Source organism: Peromyscus leucopus, chromosome 18 (assembly GCF_004664715.2).
Source record: "Peromyscus leucopus breed LL Stock chromosome 18, UCI_PerLeu_2.1, whole genome shotgun sequence".
Lineage (NCBI taxonomy): Eukaryota > Metazoa > Chordata > Mammalia > Rodentia > Cricetidae > Peromyscus > Peromyscus leucopus.
In genome coordinates, this window is record NC_051078.1 from 33,411,025 (window position 1) to 33,428,782 (window position 17,758).

A 17,758-nucleotide genomic window follows, 5' to 3' on the forward strand; every position below is an offset into this window, starting at 1 on the left:
TATAAATTCTATATAGCACACATAATAACATCTAATATATGATATATCACATGCTTAAGAATGTGCATATTAAATTCCTCTGAGTTTAATGAACATTTGAATTAAATAGGGAAATAAATAATTCATTCTGGAACAGTAGGATGCAGGAAAAAAGGTAACAACCAACTGGTGCCAGACGGTGGTGGCGCATGCCTTTAATCTCAGCACTAGGGAGGCAACTCACTCTGTGAGTTCGAGGCCAGCCTGGGCTACAGAGTGAGTTCCAGGAAAGGCGAAAAGCTACACAGAGAAACCCTGCCTCGAAAAAGTGTCTAGGTAGTTATTAAATGTATATACACAATGAAAGGAGGGATTAAATATATTTTTTTAATATTTCTTTTTGGCTTTGTTAATTCTCCACAAATTAGTCTGAAGGATAAAGAGGGAACTTCTCAACCAAAATGACATCAATGCATTCTCTTGCGATCACAAACCTCATCAGCATCTTAGATTAGACAACATTAAAAAGTGGCCACTCTCTGTATCCAGGTGCAAAGTCCCAATATTTGGTGAATTTGTAAAAAACAGTTAAGAGCATGTTCTCTTTTAAAGCAAGCAAAACAATCATAGTCATAGGATAACATCTACTAGATAGAAATGGTCTTTAATATCATCTGTAACATATTAAAAAACAGAAGTGGCAATTCGATAAGGATCCTTCCATTATTCTTAATACAGATTTAAATGCTGTCTTGTAATATACCAGTCATAGTTATAATCAGTAACTTTCTAATCATTGGGATTAGAAATTACAGTATTTACTGAGCCAAACTCTTTCAGAAAATAAGGCACGACTACATGATCACAAGTAGTAAACACAATAACATAATGAACCCACAAACTAAAGGAGAAATTACTCATGCAAAAGTATGTACAAAGGCTGTGGATATATGCTCCAATTCAGAGAAGCCTAGACTGTCAGACTTGTGGCTGGACCATGTTACAGTAAGTTCATTACTTCTTACACAAAGAACACGGTGGTTTTTCAATCCTACTTTATACAATTTTACATAAATTCAGGAAGTTTATACACAGTATTCACATGTGCAACAATAACAATTTCATCATTAAAATTCAGGCAAAGGGCATTAAGACATAGCAATGTGTGGCACAGTATAATCAGAGAAGATCATTCATCAAGCTTATGTCTAGGAATACTAAATTGATGGCACATTGAAATCTTATAGATAAGTTATCCATGGTTTTCACAGCCAGGGTGCATTAAAAAAAACTGCTAGAATTAAACAGGTCACAAATATCAAAATATACAACGGTCATTTGCCTTCCACTTTAGGCTAAACATCTTATGCAAATGCAAGAGTAAAAAAGTCGCCATAAAGACCTCAAAAACTATATAAAATAATCATAAAGACGTTTAAGAGGGATGAAAACATAAATTTGGCAGTTGCTTTTTAATATTACCATAAGGAAACTATTAAACTAGCTAATTCCACTTTAAGAGGTAGTTGAACAAAATGTTTCTTTGTACACTGCACTGAGGTGTTTGTGTTTCCTTCTTGTCTTTCTTCAAAAGGAGGACCTCCTAGATCAGCAGCTCTGCCTGCTCTCTCTTATGACAATTCTGCAGATACGGTTTACTGTACACAAACCCAGCACAACTTGATTTTAACTCACATTTCTGTGCTGGGCTCTGCAGCTTGCCAATGCCTGATGCCAATATGTTTTGCATTATAGCCAAGAGCTGGGACTGTGTGTGTGCCAGCTCTGACCCACTGACAATACAACACTACTAGCAGACATCTAAAATACACAGCCAAAAAGAACTCAGTAGAGGACTTTTATTTAAACGAGAAAAAACTCTCAAATGTTTGTTTCTGATCCACACTAAGTTGGTGACAGTTAAGAACAAATGTCTGGCTTCATTTGTGCCACAGGTACAGAAGCAGGTGGTGGGGACACTATTCAGGACATAAGATTAGTTGGGGGAGAACAAGACAACGACTTCAAAACACCACTGGTCTTATTTGTTGCCACCCCCACCCCACCCCATGTTTTGTGAAGTGGAGGTGAACCAAGGGAAGTCTTCAGTGTCTTCAACTAAAGGATGAAATGAACAAACATGTCAATCCAGAATTTTCATGAAGCAGAGCTGTATCTGCTTTAAGTACTTATCAACAAAAAACCAAAAGTGTAGGACAACTTGAAAGGATCTCCAATGATACAAAATGCATAAATAGCTCAAGTTTATATTATCCAACTATTATTTTTAATAAGGAGCCATTGTATTATTTCATTATATAAGTTCAAGGATATATATTTATCCAAGTCCTGGGACTTATTCTCCTTAGTAATTACTGGCAGCAGGGTTTAACTTTGCTTAACAATTAAAAATACACATCAGTTGCTTGTTGTATATGCTGCAAGTATGTCATAAACATGAAAATTCCAGTATAATCCTGACAGCAGGTGTATATTATAAATTCTTTCTTGTAAATGAAATATTAGCTCTTACCTTTCTCTGCTATTGTTATGAAATGACCGCACTGATTCAATGTGTAACTTTCTATTTCTTCAGAAAGGTAACTGAAAAATTAGTATGTAGTAAGTTCAGTCTTCGGATGCTCTCCCAATCTCCGGTTAAGCTCAGTCCCCACACCCACACACCAATGACCCTGACGGGGCTAACAACCTTGCTTCCATCGGTGTCACGGTTTAGGAGTTCTGGGGTACATGTGTGCACAGCTGCACACACTCAAGTCTTTAGCTGTATGTAATTCCACAGCACTAGTCCTGCAAAGTTAGAAGATTGCCCAGTTAACATGGAGCCCTCATCAGAAACATGAAGTCGACTTTCCACCTCTCCAAGTGCTCTTTCCTATTAGGCTGGAGAAAGTGGAAGTGGAATTTTAGTATTTTTACCACTTCATACTGTCGTCACAGACAGGACAAGAGGAGGATCGGTTCCTATCTTGAAAAAGCTAAAGTGCAGGCACACTTACAGTGAAGCTGAGCTACACTAACGAGGACAGAGCCAGATGCGGAACAGAGGTTCATTTAGAAGCCAGCTTCCTGAGGACGCTGGATGGCCAGAGTGAGGCTGTGGTGTGAGCTCGTGTCAGAAGACAAGACAGGCCACCACACAGTTCTAGTCCTAGGCCTCCAGCTCAGGGTGGGAAGTTCTAGGCGACAGCTTAGGGGACAGCGCATGGGATCTTAACTAAGACAGAGAAATATAAATTAACTCTAGTTTTGGAAATGCAAACCCAGAAGTACCATAAAGTGAACCACTTAATTTTACATAGGAGTCCATCAAAGCCACTTGAGAATTTAATCAATACTGCCAAAACAAAAACCATGCTTGAATTCATGGTTAGCACACCGTTTTAGCATCAACTGCTTCAGAACACTCAAGTCATCGGTGTATGACATCACACCGTAACTGAGCCACAGACCTCTACAGGAGACAGACGGGTGTGACTCTCCTGTGCATGACTCCACCAGGAGGACACGTGATACAACCACTGTTACTGTGCAACAGAAACCACAGCAAACGATAACAACCAGCCATACATTTTGTACATATAATTTGAGAGGAAGAAACTAAGGAAGTATATTCATCATTTGTGAATAATTAAATTATATTAAAAAAATACATTGCTATTTTCCATCCAAAGATTATTTACATTTCATTGGCTAATTCTGACCTTGGCATGAAAGCTGGTTAGGGAGTAAGTGGACAAACATCATCAAAGCTGAACCCAATCTCACAAAAATAGAAGTTTTACTTGATACTGGTAACATTCCAAAATATATGAATTCCGATTTGGCTAGTGTGCAAGCAGAGACCACACCCGATGTATCAGAGGTCTGCTGTTAGTGTGGCGCTCCTCTGCAGCTGTGACAGCCACTACCCCTGCAAGTCGTTGAAACATGCGTCACAGACGCGGACGGGCTTCTTCGAAGAAGGAGTTAAGGCGTTTTTGGCTGAGCACTCGGCGCAGAAGATATTGCCACACTGCCGGCAGTGATGCTGTGGAGACAAAAGTCACGCAGGTTCAAGACCACCATACAACCAAACCACGCATGAAAACGGGCTAACTGACTTCAGTATGCTAATTTATTCCCTGCGTAATTGAACCCTCAAATTGATCAAACACTATGGTAAAATTTTAGGTCGCCTTTGCTTATATCCTAAAATTCCCCAAAGAACTTCTTTTAAAGTGTTCAAGGACTCCTGTCAAATGAAAACCCATTCCTAGTCACCGAAAGCCTCAGGAACTCTATTCTCACTTAGAACGTAAACATAACAGTTATTTACAATACAATTCTTTCTGCTTTTGCTTCTTTTTTTTTTGGAGTGGGGTATGTTTCAAGACAGAGTTTCTCTATGTAGCTTTGGAGCCTGGAACTCGATCTGTAGCCTAGGCTGGCCTCGAACTCACAGAGATCCTCCTGCCTCTGCCCCGAGTGCTGGGATTAAAGGCCGCCGCCACCGCCGCCACCACCACCCAGCTGCTTTTGCTTCTTTTAGAAGAACTCAGATATGCTGGTCTACAGAGCTAGTTCCAGGATAGCCAAGGCTACACAGAGAAACCGTCTCAAAAACAAAACAAAAACCCCTCAAATATAACTGAAACACCTAGTTTAATATCTGCCCACTACTTCAGAAAACAACTGTTCCCGAGAATAACCAGTGGAAAAAAGTGACTGAATTTAAAACTAAAATTCAAACACATATGATAACCAGAAACTAGCGAGCATGGACTGTTGTTTAAAACATCTGTCACTGAGAAATGGAATTGTAATGATTACCTAAATTAACCTGTTATTAATAAAAACTTGGGAGTGAGACAGCAGGGTATGAACCTGGTAGATCCAAAAAGCGACAGGAAAAAGCCCAGCTGACCCTCCTCTCTGCTTTGCCCAGATCCAAAAGGGCCAGAAACTCCTAAGCCCCTCCTCCCTCCTCCCTGTGTCCCTCTCTCCATCTGACTCCGCCAAAAAACTGTCTGGTTTATGCTAGTCCTCTGAATCAAGGCTCAGTTGATCACAGTTTTGGGAGACAGCGCCAACCAATCTCCCAGGACAAGGAATCTGCGCAGGCCGCTCGGTGTGGAGGTCACTCACCCGTCTCACTGTGACTGAAAAGCCTTTCCCACAGGCCATACAGTTCTGCACCTCATTGTCCTCCGCCCACTTTCTGTTCAACGCTTGCGTGTGTTTGATCTGTTTTTAAAACATTTTGATACATTAAAATATAACATTTCACAGAATGATGAATTGGTTATTTCTCATTTGTTGCCAGATATTTACAGAGTTTTGACTTTATGAAAGTCAGTTTCCATTGTCTGAATGACAGAATAAAAGGCGCTGGCCATCGCAGAGCTCTGGCAGCCTCACGGCCACTGTGTCCCAACAATCCATTTCCTCCTGACAGTGAGAAAAACCTACACCACCTCATTTTCCGGTCACTTCCGCTTTCTGTTTTCTTCCTTGAGACAAGGTCTTGATATAGCCCAGGATGACTTCCAACTGGAAGTGATCCCCCTGCCTCTTCCTTCTCAGTGCTAGGATTAAAGGTCTGCACCGCCTGCCTGCGTGAGACACGTCTTTACACACTTACCAACCCACTTTTTGCTCTATATTCCTGAATGTTCTCATTTCTTCTCTGTGACAATCCATGAGTGATGTCACTCTCAAAGAGGTGTCTGAAACAAGGACCTTTTTAATCTTTTATTCATTTTAACCTTTAATTCATATAACTACCCATAAAAACTATCTATAAACTATCTACATAGATGGTGTTGATCTGAAAACAGTTACGAACATGGGGTTTTGCTGTCATTTTGGTTTTCTGGGTGGTGCACAGCACTGGAGATTGAATTCAGGTCCGTGTGGGTGGCAGGCAAACCCTCTACCACTGAGCTCCATCCTCACCCTGACGGCTGGGTTCTAAAGGTAAAACTGAAGTTTTCACTAGGAGAGAAACTGGAGGGAGAATAAGGAAGCAGCCCACGCCCGCAGGCGCCTTACCTGGAGGGACTGGTTTTCTCTGCCCAGCTCCTGCACGGCCGCGGTCGTGTTATCCAGCTTCCTTTGCAACTCTAGAACTCTGGTCTGAAGCTTTTCTATTTCACCTTCTCCTTTAAGACACCTTATGGAATAGAGTGCAAAGAGACCATCACTACTTAAGAAATCACTAAGGACCTTTCTGGAACAGAGGTAATGGACCACTTTGGTCATTTTAAATGCAATACATTAATTTCGGTTATTTAATTTCCTTCAAAGTCTGATTTCGTAAATGGCTGCTGACACACCTGCAGGGTTACCGACTTCTCTCCATTCTATGTCTAGTGGGAAAATGTGCCGTATGACAATCTCTGTATTACTTATAATAGAGTCAAACTAATTTTAATTTTGTTTTCAAGACAGGGTTTCTCTGTGTGTGTAACCTTCCTGGTTGTCCTGGAACTCCCTCTGTAGACCAGGCTGGCCTTGAACTCACAGAGATCCGCCTGCCTCTGCCTCCTGAGTGCTGGGATGAAAGGCCGCCAGCAGGCACAGACTAACCCACCAGGCATCGCTCACCTTTCTAGCAATGCTCTCCTTTCGTCCTGGTTGTTCTGAACCGTGGCTTCTAAGACCGCAATCTCCCCCCGCAGGTCGTCCGTCTGCTTCTCCAGCTCGCTGACTCTCCGCTGACTAGAATGCCACTCCTTCTTCACGGTGCCCAGGTTTTCATTCAGGGTCGTGACCTGCATGGTGAGCTTGGCCTCGTTCTCTTCATGTCTCTTCACCCCAGCCTCCTTTTCTTTTATTTCCGAATGCTGAGGGAAAAAAGGGAAGGGGGAAGCTATTACCTAAGTAGTGCGAAATAAAATGTCTACTTATTGAAATTAAAATACCAAAGATAGAAATCATATTGTTTTTCCTGGAAAGGAGGAAGGAGAACATATTTCATCATACATTAAAATCCTGATTCTGCAAATATGTGTAATTGAAATAGGTTTGCTCAAATGCCATAGTGCGGTTCATGAGGATCGGTAAGGCTCTCAGCAGACAAAGGGACACACTTGAGACTCTGTAGTCTACCAGAACAAGGGACATGTTCATGCTAAGAAAAAGCAGAGGTCCTGTGGACAAAGCTACAATCTCCTGCCTCAGTGCATCCTCTATCTCTCATCAACCCCCCAAAACCCTAACACAAACCCTCCGATCGACTAAACATTTGGCAAAGTTATCTGGTAAGGTCTGGAGTCAGTCCAATAAAGGGAAGCCAGATGCTTCCCATGAGGTAAACACAAGGCAGGGAAGGAAAAGCAGACGTCAGTCATCGTAATTCCAATCCGGTTTCTGTTACCAGTTCTCCACATTCACTTTGACCAAACAAACGTGTCTCGAGTGTCCAGCTTCCCTCACGCATCTCCAGCCTGTGGCTGTGGGCTTCCCCATTTGTCTCTCCACTAAAAATGCTTTACTATTACACCTAATTGGATTTGCACCTTTCTAACTAATGTGATTACAGAATAAAATATTTCCTACTACACCAGCTATTTTAACAAATGTGATGTCTTTTCTAACTTTACTATAGAACACCATGTCCATCGTAGTCTCTGGGTAGAAGATCTTCCTGACTGATCCAAGCCCCACTTTAGAGCACGTTTCCGCTATCAAGCTGACTCACTGACCAGCTTGGCCTCCTTCTCAGAGAACTCAGCCCTCCGCTTCTCTTCCTCCTTTGCCGCCTGCTCCCGCAGCCGCCGCTGATTTTCCTTCTCCTGCTCAAGGGCTGCCTTCAGCGAGTCTGCTTTGCCTTGAAGTTCTAGTTTCTGCTGAATCAAAAGTTGTTTGGCATCCTTGAGATTTGCTACTTCCTGTTGAAAGCAAAAAAGCCAAACAAATCATCCCTATGCATGGGTTAATTTTCTGTTAACGGACAACACAAGCTAAACTCATTTGGGAAACACAACTGAGAAAATGCCACCTCCAGGTGGCCTGTGGGAAAGCTGTCAGGTGTTTTCTTGATTGATGTGGGTGGGCCCAGCTGACTGTGGTACCACCCCTGGGTGCTCTAAGAAAGCAGGTTGAGCAAGTCACTAAACAGCATCCTCCATGGCTTCTGCTTCAGTTCCTGCCCTGACTTCCCTCAGGGATGGAGTGTGACCTGAGAGTTATAAAATGAAACAGCCCCGTCCTCCCCAGGCTGCTTCGGGTCCTGGTGTTTCCTCACTCACAGCAACAGAAAGCAGACAAAGAATTTGAGTCAACGTGTCAGATGACAGCTGAGATTTACGTAACTTTTCACAACACTGGTTCCAAGTCTTTAAGTTCAATATTTCAAACCCCTGATTTAAAGTGCAAGATTATTTACTTCCTACTCACTAGTATTTCATTCGGGTCATACTTTACATGCACGTGTTTTAATTACAGTATCTGAAAAAGATCTCTACAGCTTCCTTTCAGTCTGTCCCCTTAACGTGTTTACTGGGTCCTCCTTTAGTCATTGAACATGGCGTTACACTCTGAGTGTAGACTGGACTAGATCATTCTATGAGTTACAAAACCACACACACACTGGACGAAGAGGAGAACCTGGGAGGAGCCCGAGAGAGCATCTAAGCTTTCCACAGAAACTGCATCATGGTTTACAAAGCAAACAGTAAAAACTTTGGGCAATGTCTGTCTGTGCTTCTAAGGGTAAAGTGTTAAAACCAAAAGACTATCAAGGAATTTAAAGAAGAAAAATAACTGAAAAAATAGACTCCCTTCCATCTAAAGTCGTACATGTTTATAGATTTATTACTTATAAACATGACTTTCTAAATCACTGTCCCACTTCATCATTTTAAATCTAGAGTTTCCCTGTAGCTACTTTGCTTCATTCAGTAATCAGAGAATAGAAACGGTTTCCATACGGATATAGGAATCATGCAATAAAGAACGCTCTGGCCATAGCATTCACCAAAAACAATCAAATAACTTGTCCGGCACACAGTGCTTCTTTCTCAGTCTCTCTCTTTAGTACACTCACAGACAGAGGAAGGGGAGTTCTCACCCACCTTCATGCTTTCTTCCTTGTGCGACTTGAGTTCTTCACTGAGCTTCGTCATTTCTTTTTCTTGTCTACACTTAATTTCCTCCAGCTCTGCCAATTTCGACCTTTCATTCACTAGTTCTTTTTCCTTCGCCGACTGGAGAGAAATTACAAATAAATGTAAAGCACCCACTTTCTTGAAAGTTCGTATGCTAAAGTGTTGGTATTTATGACCCTGGCTTGTACCTCTCGAGTGGAGCTAACTAGAGCAGAATATGCATCTCACCCTCCCATTGAACCTCACAATATCACCACCAAGATTAAAGAGTTACATATAAAATCTCTATAAAGTTAACAGTACCCAGGCAGAGTAAGGCTACATAGAAATACAGCAATCTTACTCAGTTTACAGCTTCTATTGCCATCACCGCTTTTCTGTAAGGGTCTCTATTTTGGGGAGACCTTTCAAGCCACAGTTTATAAATAAGCAGAAATTTTTAAAAATTAAATCCTCTACTAGGAATAGAGTTAACACTAAAACAAGATGTGCCTGAGCTAAAACCCTTGCAGTTCAGCACCAATAAACAGCATCTGTCAGAACTGTCCAAACTTGAGACATAAAGCATAAATGCCGTCCCTGCTTCACAATCAACCCCAACTCCTAAAGACACTCCCAATTTCAATTTGGAATATACCAAAAATTGTATGGTGTGCAAACCATCTTTATAAATCCTCCAAAAGCCACTAAGGAAGCAGCTGGTGGTAAGACACCACAGGACGCGGTGCGGAGCACTCCCAGCTCAGAGCCTCCGACCTCAACTCCACACTCTCCCATCCTCGGCCCGCTGGGGTCTGGAGTCCAAGGAGGTACCTTTTCTCTCTGGGCGTCCTGCAGGGCTTTACTCCGCTCCTTCAGCAGCTGTTCTCGCTTTGCCAAGTCCTGCTCCAGAGCAGCCTTGGCAGCCTGCAGTTCCTGAATTGACTTATTTTGGTTTCCAATTTGATTTCTGTTTGAAATCAAGTCTTCTTGTGCCAGAGAGAGCTTCTCTTCTATAGACTTATAAAAAGTTAGTTCCTCAAGTTAATATGATTAGTAAATTTCAACAAGCATAACAGTTAATAAAAACACAATAGCAAATAGTGCATAATCACATCTCAATCAGACATGAAAGAAAATAATTTAAAAAGAAATACGGCTCAGTGCTATATATGTGTGCACATACATTTTCTAGGATCTACGACGTACCCTGACCTGGTAAACACCTTGATAAACAAGACAGAATTTTGTCAGATTTCATAGCTGTCAATCTGATCAACAAATCTAAAGAAACAAATTTAGCTTTATAGTTAAAGCTCTTTCTGACCAGCCAACAGCCCATCCTCTGAGCTCCCTGCCTCAATGGTGTAACAAGTGATAGAGTTAACATCATAGTTACTGACTGCTGTAAGTCCCTCATGTGGTGGTGAATTTTGTCATGTTAACAGATTTTGAATCACTATGGAAACCAACCTTTGAGTATGCTGTGAGGGAGTTTCTAGATTAGGTTAATTCAGGCAGAGAGATCCACCCTAAAGGTGGGCAGTCCCATTCCATGTGGGCTAGGTCCTGAAGTGAATGACAAGGACAAGAGAAAGGGGCGGAGCTCTAAAGACACCATGTGACCCGCTGCCTTCCTGTCATGAGGCACAGTTTCCTACTGAGAGTGGAGGCAAATCCTCTTCTTCAAGCTGCTTGTCAGATATTTCCAGATCGATGAGGGAAATCACCACTAAGGAGTGAGGTCGGTTCTTATCTAGTTACTGACTACTCTAAGGCTAGGATGTTTTGAGAAGCACAAGTGGAAGAATGCTAAAGTGCCTGTTTGGGTCCTTGGGGGTAGATACCGTCCTAGGAAAGGGGAGCTGCCATCCTCAGGACTTTTGCTGAGAATCTGCAGGAGTGAGACTGGCTAACACACTCTTCACCAGACCTCACAGAATCGCCCAGTTCTCACTAGAGAAACACTTCCCTTGCAAAGGAGGCAGATAATGCAGCGCAAGAAAGGGTCTCTGCCAGTTAGGATTATATATAGCACATATTTAATAAAATATAAGTGAATCCGGGCATGGATGTCTATAACCTCGTGCCTGGGAGGGTGAGGCAAGAGGATCGACTCACATGAGTTTGGGTGCAGCCTAGAAAACATTGTGAAACACTGACTCACACATAAATAACTAAACAAATGAATAAGTACAAAAGTAAATAAGATCTCATTTGAAAATTATGCTTCTGAAAAAAGAAAGTTACTTCTTTTTTTTTTTTTTTTTTTTTTTTTTTTTCAACAGTTTCTCTGTGTACTTTGCGCTTTCTGACTCACTTGTACCAGCTGCTCAACTCACAGAGATCCGCTGCCTCTGCTCCAGTGCTGATTAAAGCGCCACCACGCCCGGCTCGAAAGTTACTTCTTACCAGTAACTCAGTTCAGAATTCTTTCAGATACAAAGCTCAATTTTTAATAACAGCCAGGGGAAGTGTAAGCCCTTTCAGACTTACTTTGTCAGGTAATACCCAGAATCACCTTGCTGTGGCTTTTTTAAATAATCAGACAGCCAATCGTCAGCTGAGTACCCTGCATAAAACGGTCCTTAGCCGAGAATAGCGGCCTGGGGAGCAGAAACGGAGTGGGGAAGCTGAGCAAATGCTCTCCAGCAGACACACAGGGAAGCAGCGTGAGACCCTGTGTAAAGTGAGGCATGTGGCCACCAGACTAGATGTCATCAAGAGGTTGGTTTTTAAAAGAATAAAATTTACTGGGCCAGGGGGCTAGTTTAGTGTAGAGTGCTTGCCTGACATGGATTCAGACTATGAGTTTGATCTTAGCACTGAAATAAACAAATGAATTTCAAAGCCTACTGCACAAATCTACTCTAACTATATTAGGTAATAGAGACTCTGGTCCAACAGGCTTGCTGAAGCCTAGAAAGAAAGCAGTAGTGCCCCCTATGAAGTTCTGGAAGAATGTCAATATGCCCACAAAAGCCTCCAAGTGTCATCAGTTTATACGATTTCAAATGCATGCCCTCTAAAAATGTAAGCTTATGAACCCATTAATCAGCTCTTTGAAATGCAGGTGGAAGACTGCGTGGTGAAGCCTTTTTGAAGGCGCCAAGGGCTACTGCTCCACCCTCTGTTGGAACATCCACTAATACACTCCCACAAAGCACTGCCACGCACGTCTCACTTGCTCAGCACCGTTTCCCCTGGAATGCTCCTCCTGGATCATTTCCTTGTCTTTAACGATCTTTATCACTGAGCACATCACCCATCAACCTGGACTGATTACACCAATCACAGCATCCCAGTGGAAAAAAGTATGGGCCCCATGGAGTCTCCTTGTCTATGAAGCAAACTTTCCCACACATCTTTCAACTGAAACCTTTCCGATGTTAGTCTTACTTTTTCTGAGGTCTGATAAAATGGTATAAGAGAGAGTATGGGGATGAGAAGAGCAGGGTTAATTCTGCATAGCCCTACAATTTTCACTTCACCCGGGCATAAATTTACAGGTGAATTCCATTTCTATTCTTTCTAGACAAAGAGCACAGATTGTAGCCAACAGAAATACCCAACAAACAAAGCATTTCATAAATGATCCAGCAGATGGGGCTAACAGAGATCAGGCCAGGTTCTTCCCCTACTGATGACCACGTCCACACTGACATCAGCTACACCAGAGAGCCTTCCCCCAGGTAAGTGTCCTGTTATGTTCTCACTCTTCTCCTCCTCTTACAGGTGAGACCAGCCCACTGATGCTAAGAACAGTCATGGCTGACATCCATCTCTCTTCCTGGCCTACAACACGTGTGCTTCCTTAGGAACCTGCTCCTCAGGAAATGGTGGTAAGAGAAGTGGGTAGGACCGGCAGCTCCAACCATGGTTCTTTCTGTTCAGCTGCATCGCTGGGCCGGCCTCACCTGCAAGAGGCGCTTCCTGAGTGCTGGGATTAAAGGGATGCACAACCACCTGCTGGATCCTACTTTTTAAACCTAAGTCCAAACATAAGCCAGCACTCCTGGTCGGCTCTGCTCACTTCCTCTGCAGTACCAAATGATCCTTGTCAAGACTGCATTTCCAAATCCTACCTATAGTTCAGGATCTACTCACATGGCTAAGTGGCCTAGCTCTCCTCATAAATCTGTCCCCACAAGAGCCCATGAATAAAATACAAGATGTATACAATATCTATAAATAAAATGTTTTAATGTTTGGTGATTCTCAACAAAATTTTACAGTAGTGCACTCTAAACAAAACCCCCAAATATAGGAAAGAGACAGCATATTTTACCATGACAAAAAAAAAAAAAAAAAGACCAGAGACAGAGATAGGGTTTGAGAGAGAGAGGTGGGGTGCTGGCTGACCGTTGTGTGGGTGCAAGAGCACACTATTTGCTTCCCTTTAGAGAATTAATATGCCACTGTTGCATAAAACTTGCTTACCTTTTTATTTACACTCTTCATTTTAATAAACACAGTACTTTATTTGATCACATAGCATTATTAATTGAGGCTATATTTAATTGGCCTAATTATAATCATTAGGCATTCCTAGAAGCTTAGGAAGTCAACAAATACATAACACTAAAAGTCAGTTTTGCAGGACAACAGTAAAACCGCTTGTATTTTTCATAACTGGCTTATAACCAGTCAATCTTTGAAGTTATTTTTAAATAAAGGCTTCAAAATCCTTAGAAAAGCTAGTAGTATAACATATCCCAAATTATTTCACTATAACTTATTTTAACATGAGTTTTTATGTATTTTTATTTCTATATACCACAATTTTTGTCATAAAACTTAACTTTAAAAAAGAACATCAAAGTAATAATTTAATAGAAAAAATATGATACTTCACAAATACTAACTTCCCTTGCCCATCAGGGACATGGGCATTTGTGCATGGACATGGACAAACAGCTTCCTGGCTTTCTAACACACCGCAGTTCACCGTACCTTCAGGTCTTGCCTTGTGGCCAGAAGCTCCGACTCTTTGCCGTAGAGATCAGACTGAAGCTGGTTCAGGCTGGCCTGGCACTTGTTGTAGGTGCTTTCTAAGGCGGCCAGCTTTTCTCTCTCTGCCGCACGCTCCTGGGCCGCCTGAGCCGAGAGCCGCTGCAGCGCATTCTCCAGCTCTGTCTAAAACATGCAGCAGCTGCTTCAGGGGGATGCCACTCAAAAGCCAGTCAAACATAAAACAAAATTCATACAACTCAAGTTCTGGGAAACCAGATAAACTGCATTTATGTCCGAAAATTATCTTTTAATAAATGTAGGAAGTCAAAGAATCACAAAACCAACAAGTCCCAACTCAAAGTGCAAAGCAATCAAAGGGAATGAGAGACATGCCGCGAGAGGAGAGGGAAATGGACCTCAGGGGCCTGTAACAATGCCGGCAGAAACACTAAGAAATGTCTACATGAAAGAAATTAAGAAGCCATCACTGTGCTGAAATGAGTATGTACTTTCTACTCTGGGAACTTCTGTAAGTCATCATTATTAATAACAGGACCGAATGAAAATTTTACATAAGTTCAAACTACTCTAAATCCAACTGTGCGGCTCTGAAGGAAAATGATCCCAAAGGAAGCAGCACTATTGGGTGTGGCCTTGGTGGAGGAAGCGTGTCACTGTGGGGGTGGGCTCTCAAGTCTCCTTTGCTCAAGCTACACCCAGTCAAACAGTTCACTTCCTGTTGCCTGTGGATCAAGATGTCGAACTCTCAGTTCCTTCTGGGGCACCATGTCTGCCTGCATGCCACCATGTCATGCCATGACAATAATGGACTGAACCTCTAAACTGTAAGCCAGCCCAATTAAATGTTTTCCTTTATAAGAGTTGTCATGGTCATGGTGTCTCTTCACAGCAGTAGAAACCCTAACTAAGACACCAATTTATCTTTAAGAATATTTAGGAGATATATAAAAATATGATGTAATTAAAATATGTCTGCATAGTAGTATAATATGTTTGGCTTTTAAAATAAATATGTATCTTTCATAGAGTAAGACAGTTCTGACAGAGGCTTACAAGGGTACGGACATTGGGAGAATAAAGAGACCCAAGGATGGTACCAAATAGGATTTACTACTAGGAGGAAAAAGTTCCAAGACTGTGATTTATAGTACTTTACTGTATGTCTTACAAAGAGCTAGAAGATAAGAGTTTGGGGGTTCTCAAGATGAATAAATGATGTTTAAAGAAAAGAGAAATGCTAATTTCTCTAATTTGATCAACAAAAAAATGTATGTAAGTTTTTATCTTTTTATATAATATTTCATTTTATTATTATTCCATAGAAGCTTGTTTGTTTTCTAATGAGAGACAGAAAGGGGTGGGTCCAGATGGCAGGGGAGGTGGGGAGGAATTGGGATAAGCAGGAGGGAAAATTGTAATCAGGATATAGAATGTGAAAACAAAAGCTATTTTCAATAAAAGGAAAAAAATGTACACATGCATAGAATTATCCCTGCATCCATGCTATGAATATGTATAGTTATGATGTGTCAATTAAACTTCTATAAAAACAGAATGATCTAATAGTTTAGTGAATCTGAAGTTGATGTCATCGGTGTCCTTCAGTTTCAAACCTGCCACTATCCATGTCTCACTGGTCACTCAGTGGTACTTGATAGCTAACTGGGTCCCCTTCTAAAGAATGTTCTTCCACCTAGTTTCCAGGACAAATATCTTACAGGTTCTCTTCCTATTTTGTTGGTCATTTCTCCTCAAATTATTTTACTAGTTGCTTTTCTTCAACTGTATCTCTCAATATTATAGAACTCCAAACATCTGGCATTGGCCTGCTATTATATTATGTATTTTTTTTTAAAAGATCTCTTCTAGAACTATAGCTTTCAATACCTTTTATTCAACAAGTAGTTTTAACCTCTCCACCTGAACTTTGAGCTCTTATTATGCAGGACTTCCATGACATCTCCTCTTGAACAATCTACAGGCAACTATCTCAACCTGAACTCCTGATTCTGGAGAGCAAATCCACCCATCAAAAAACAAAACAAAACAACAACCAAAAAAACCACTACTTCATTCCAATAAATGTTAACCATCTATGTGCGCAACTGTAAACGTAGCATTCTCCTGGATTCTTCTAGTGTCTCTCCACATCTAGTCTCTCAGAAAGACGCAGTCACTGCCCTTCCAAACCACAACTGCAGCCCATTCTCCCCATACTCTGGCACCACAGCACTGCCTGCTCACTGCAGCAGATTCTCAGTGCCTTCTCTAATGTTAGGCATCATCTAGTGAAGCTGTACAAAACATATGCAATATATATTAACTCTAAATCTGAAAGAAATCTTATAATCATTTAATAAAGAGGAAACATGCAAAATAGTTGTAATTTTAATTCATTAAATTATGATGATATAAAGATGAAGTTCTAGAAATACTTGGATGTGACACTAAATTCTGGAGGGAAAAAAGACTTCAAACGTCAATGTGTACAAATTAGGAATGGCTGTAATTCAGCTATTTGAAGTGCTTAGATAGGAAGATGACATCTCCCAGCCCTAATGGTATCCTAGCAAACTCCATCTCAAAAATAAACCAAACCAAACCATTAAAATGTGCAACTAGCAAGACCTGCACAAGATGGAGTCCTTCAACATTCCATCACGGATGCTGGGGGGTCGTTTTTCTTCAGTGGACTAAACACTGATGAGTGGCCGTGCTTCAGTAAATAAGTCCACACTCATGTTTATGCTGGGAACCTAATTAAACTCAGATGTTATTTTTAAAGGAGGACATGATCCCCTTTCCCATTAACTGTTGTTACATGCATAGCTGTGTAACTATATGTAATTAGTGGAAAAAAAGAGTCCATGAATTTGAAAAGGAACAAAGAGGGAGGATTTGTGGGGGGAGATGGAGGGGATAGACCATGTAATTGTAATCTCAAGAAATAAAAGAAATAATTGTAAAAAGGAAAAAAGGTTAAGTAGTATAGGAACCTATTCAGAAGTAAGATGGAGAAAGATAAGAATAAGGGACAAGCATGACCAAATACATTATCTACATGTGCAACGCTGTGAAAGACTAAAAAGATTCAGAAAAAAATGTTCAAAAATACACTGTGACAATTACATCCTAATTTCTGATTACATGTGAAAGCACAAAAGGACAAATGTTTCCACACTTGCCTATGTTTTTATCAAGTTATTTTTATGTAATAAAGCGTAACAGAAAAACTGGTAAACGTAAAACTTCCTATGTACTGTTTTTAATCTGTATTCTTTCTACTCTAGTTTCTCTGGCGGCCAACTGTTGTGACATGACATATTTAGGTTTTTCTACAGACTAAGGATTGTACCCTCTTCTCTGGAGACCAGTTAATATGCAAAAACTAACAATGGAAAAAGACCTTATGTTGTTCAAATATTTCATACTGAACACAGCCAATTTTACAACTCATTCTGGAGAAGATGAGACTGTGTTTAAGAATGTAAACCAGGTGACTAACAATAAATTGTCCCTTTATTCTTGGAAATAAAAACATTATGATATATGTCAACAATACCATACACAATCTGACATTGCTGAATTTCTGAAATATATTTCACTTCATGATTCTTGTCATTGTTTTCCCATAGTAAAGGTGATGTACTGTGAAGTCCTTTAGATTTTTCTAAAACAGTAGAAGTGTTACATAAGTAACTGTCCCAATGTCA

General features: G+C 41.0%; 1 protein-coding gene across 1 annotated transcript in view; it reads right to left on the bottom strand.

Annotated features, from left to right (window-relative positions):
* Window positions 1-346: 346 nt before the first annotated feature.
* The window catches only part of Eea1 (early endosome antigen 1), a 128,639-nt gene continuing 111,227 nt past the window's right edge, over window positions 347-17,758 (bottom strand). Inside the window, 8 exon segments of the mRNA XM_028881203.2 lie at window positions 347-4,030; window positions 5,128-5,226; window positions 6,034-6,154; window positions 6,589-6,827; window positions 7,689-7,874; window positions 9,060-9,191; window positions 9,906-10,091; window positions 14,025-14,207. Coding sequence (XP_028737036.1) covers window positions 3,908-4,030; window positions 5,128-5,226; window positions 6,034-6,154; window positions 6,589-6,827; window positions 7,689-7,874; window positions 9,060-9,191; window positions 9,906-10,091; window positions 14,025-14,207 — 1,269 coding nt within the window. The 3' untranslated portion in view covers window positions 347-3,907.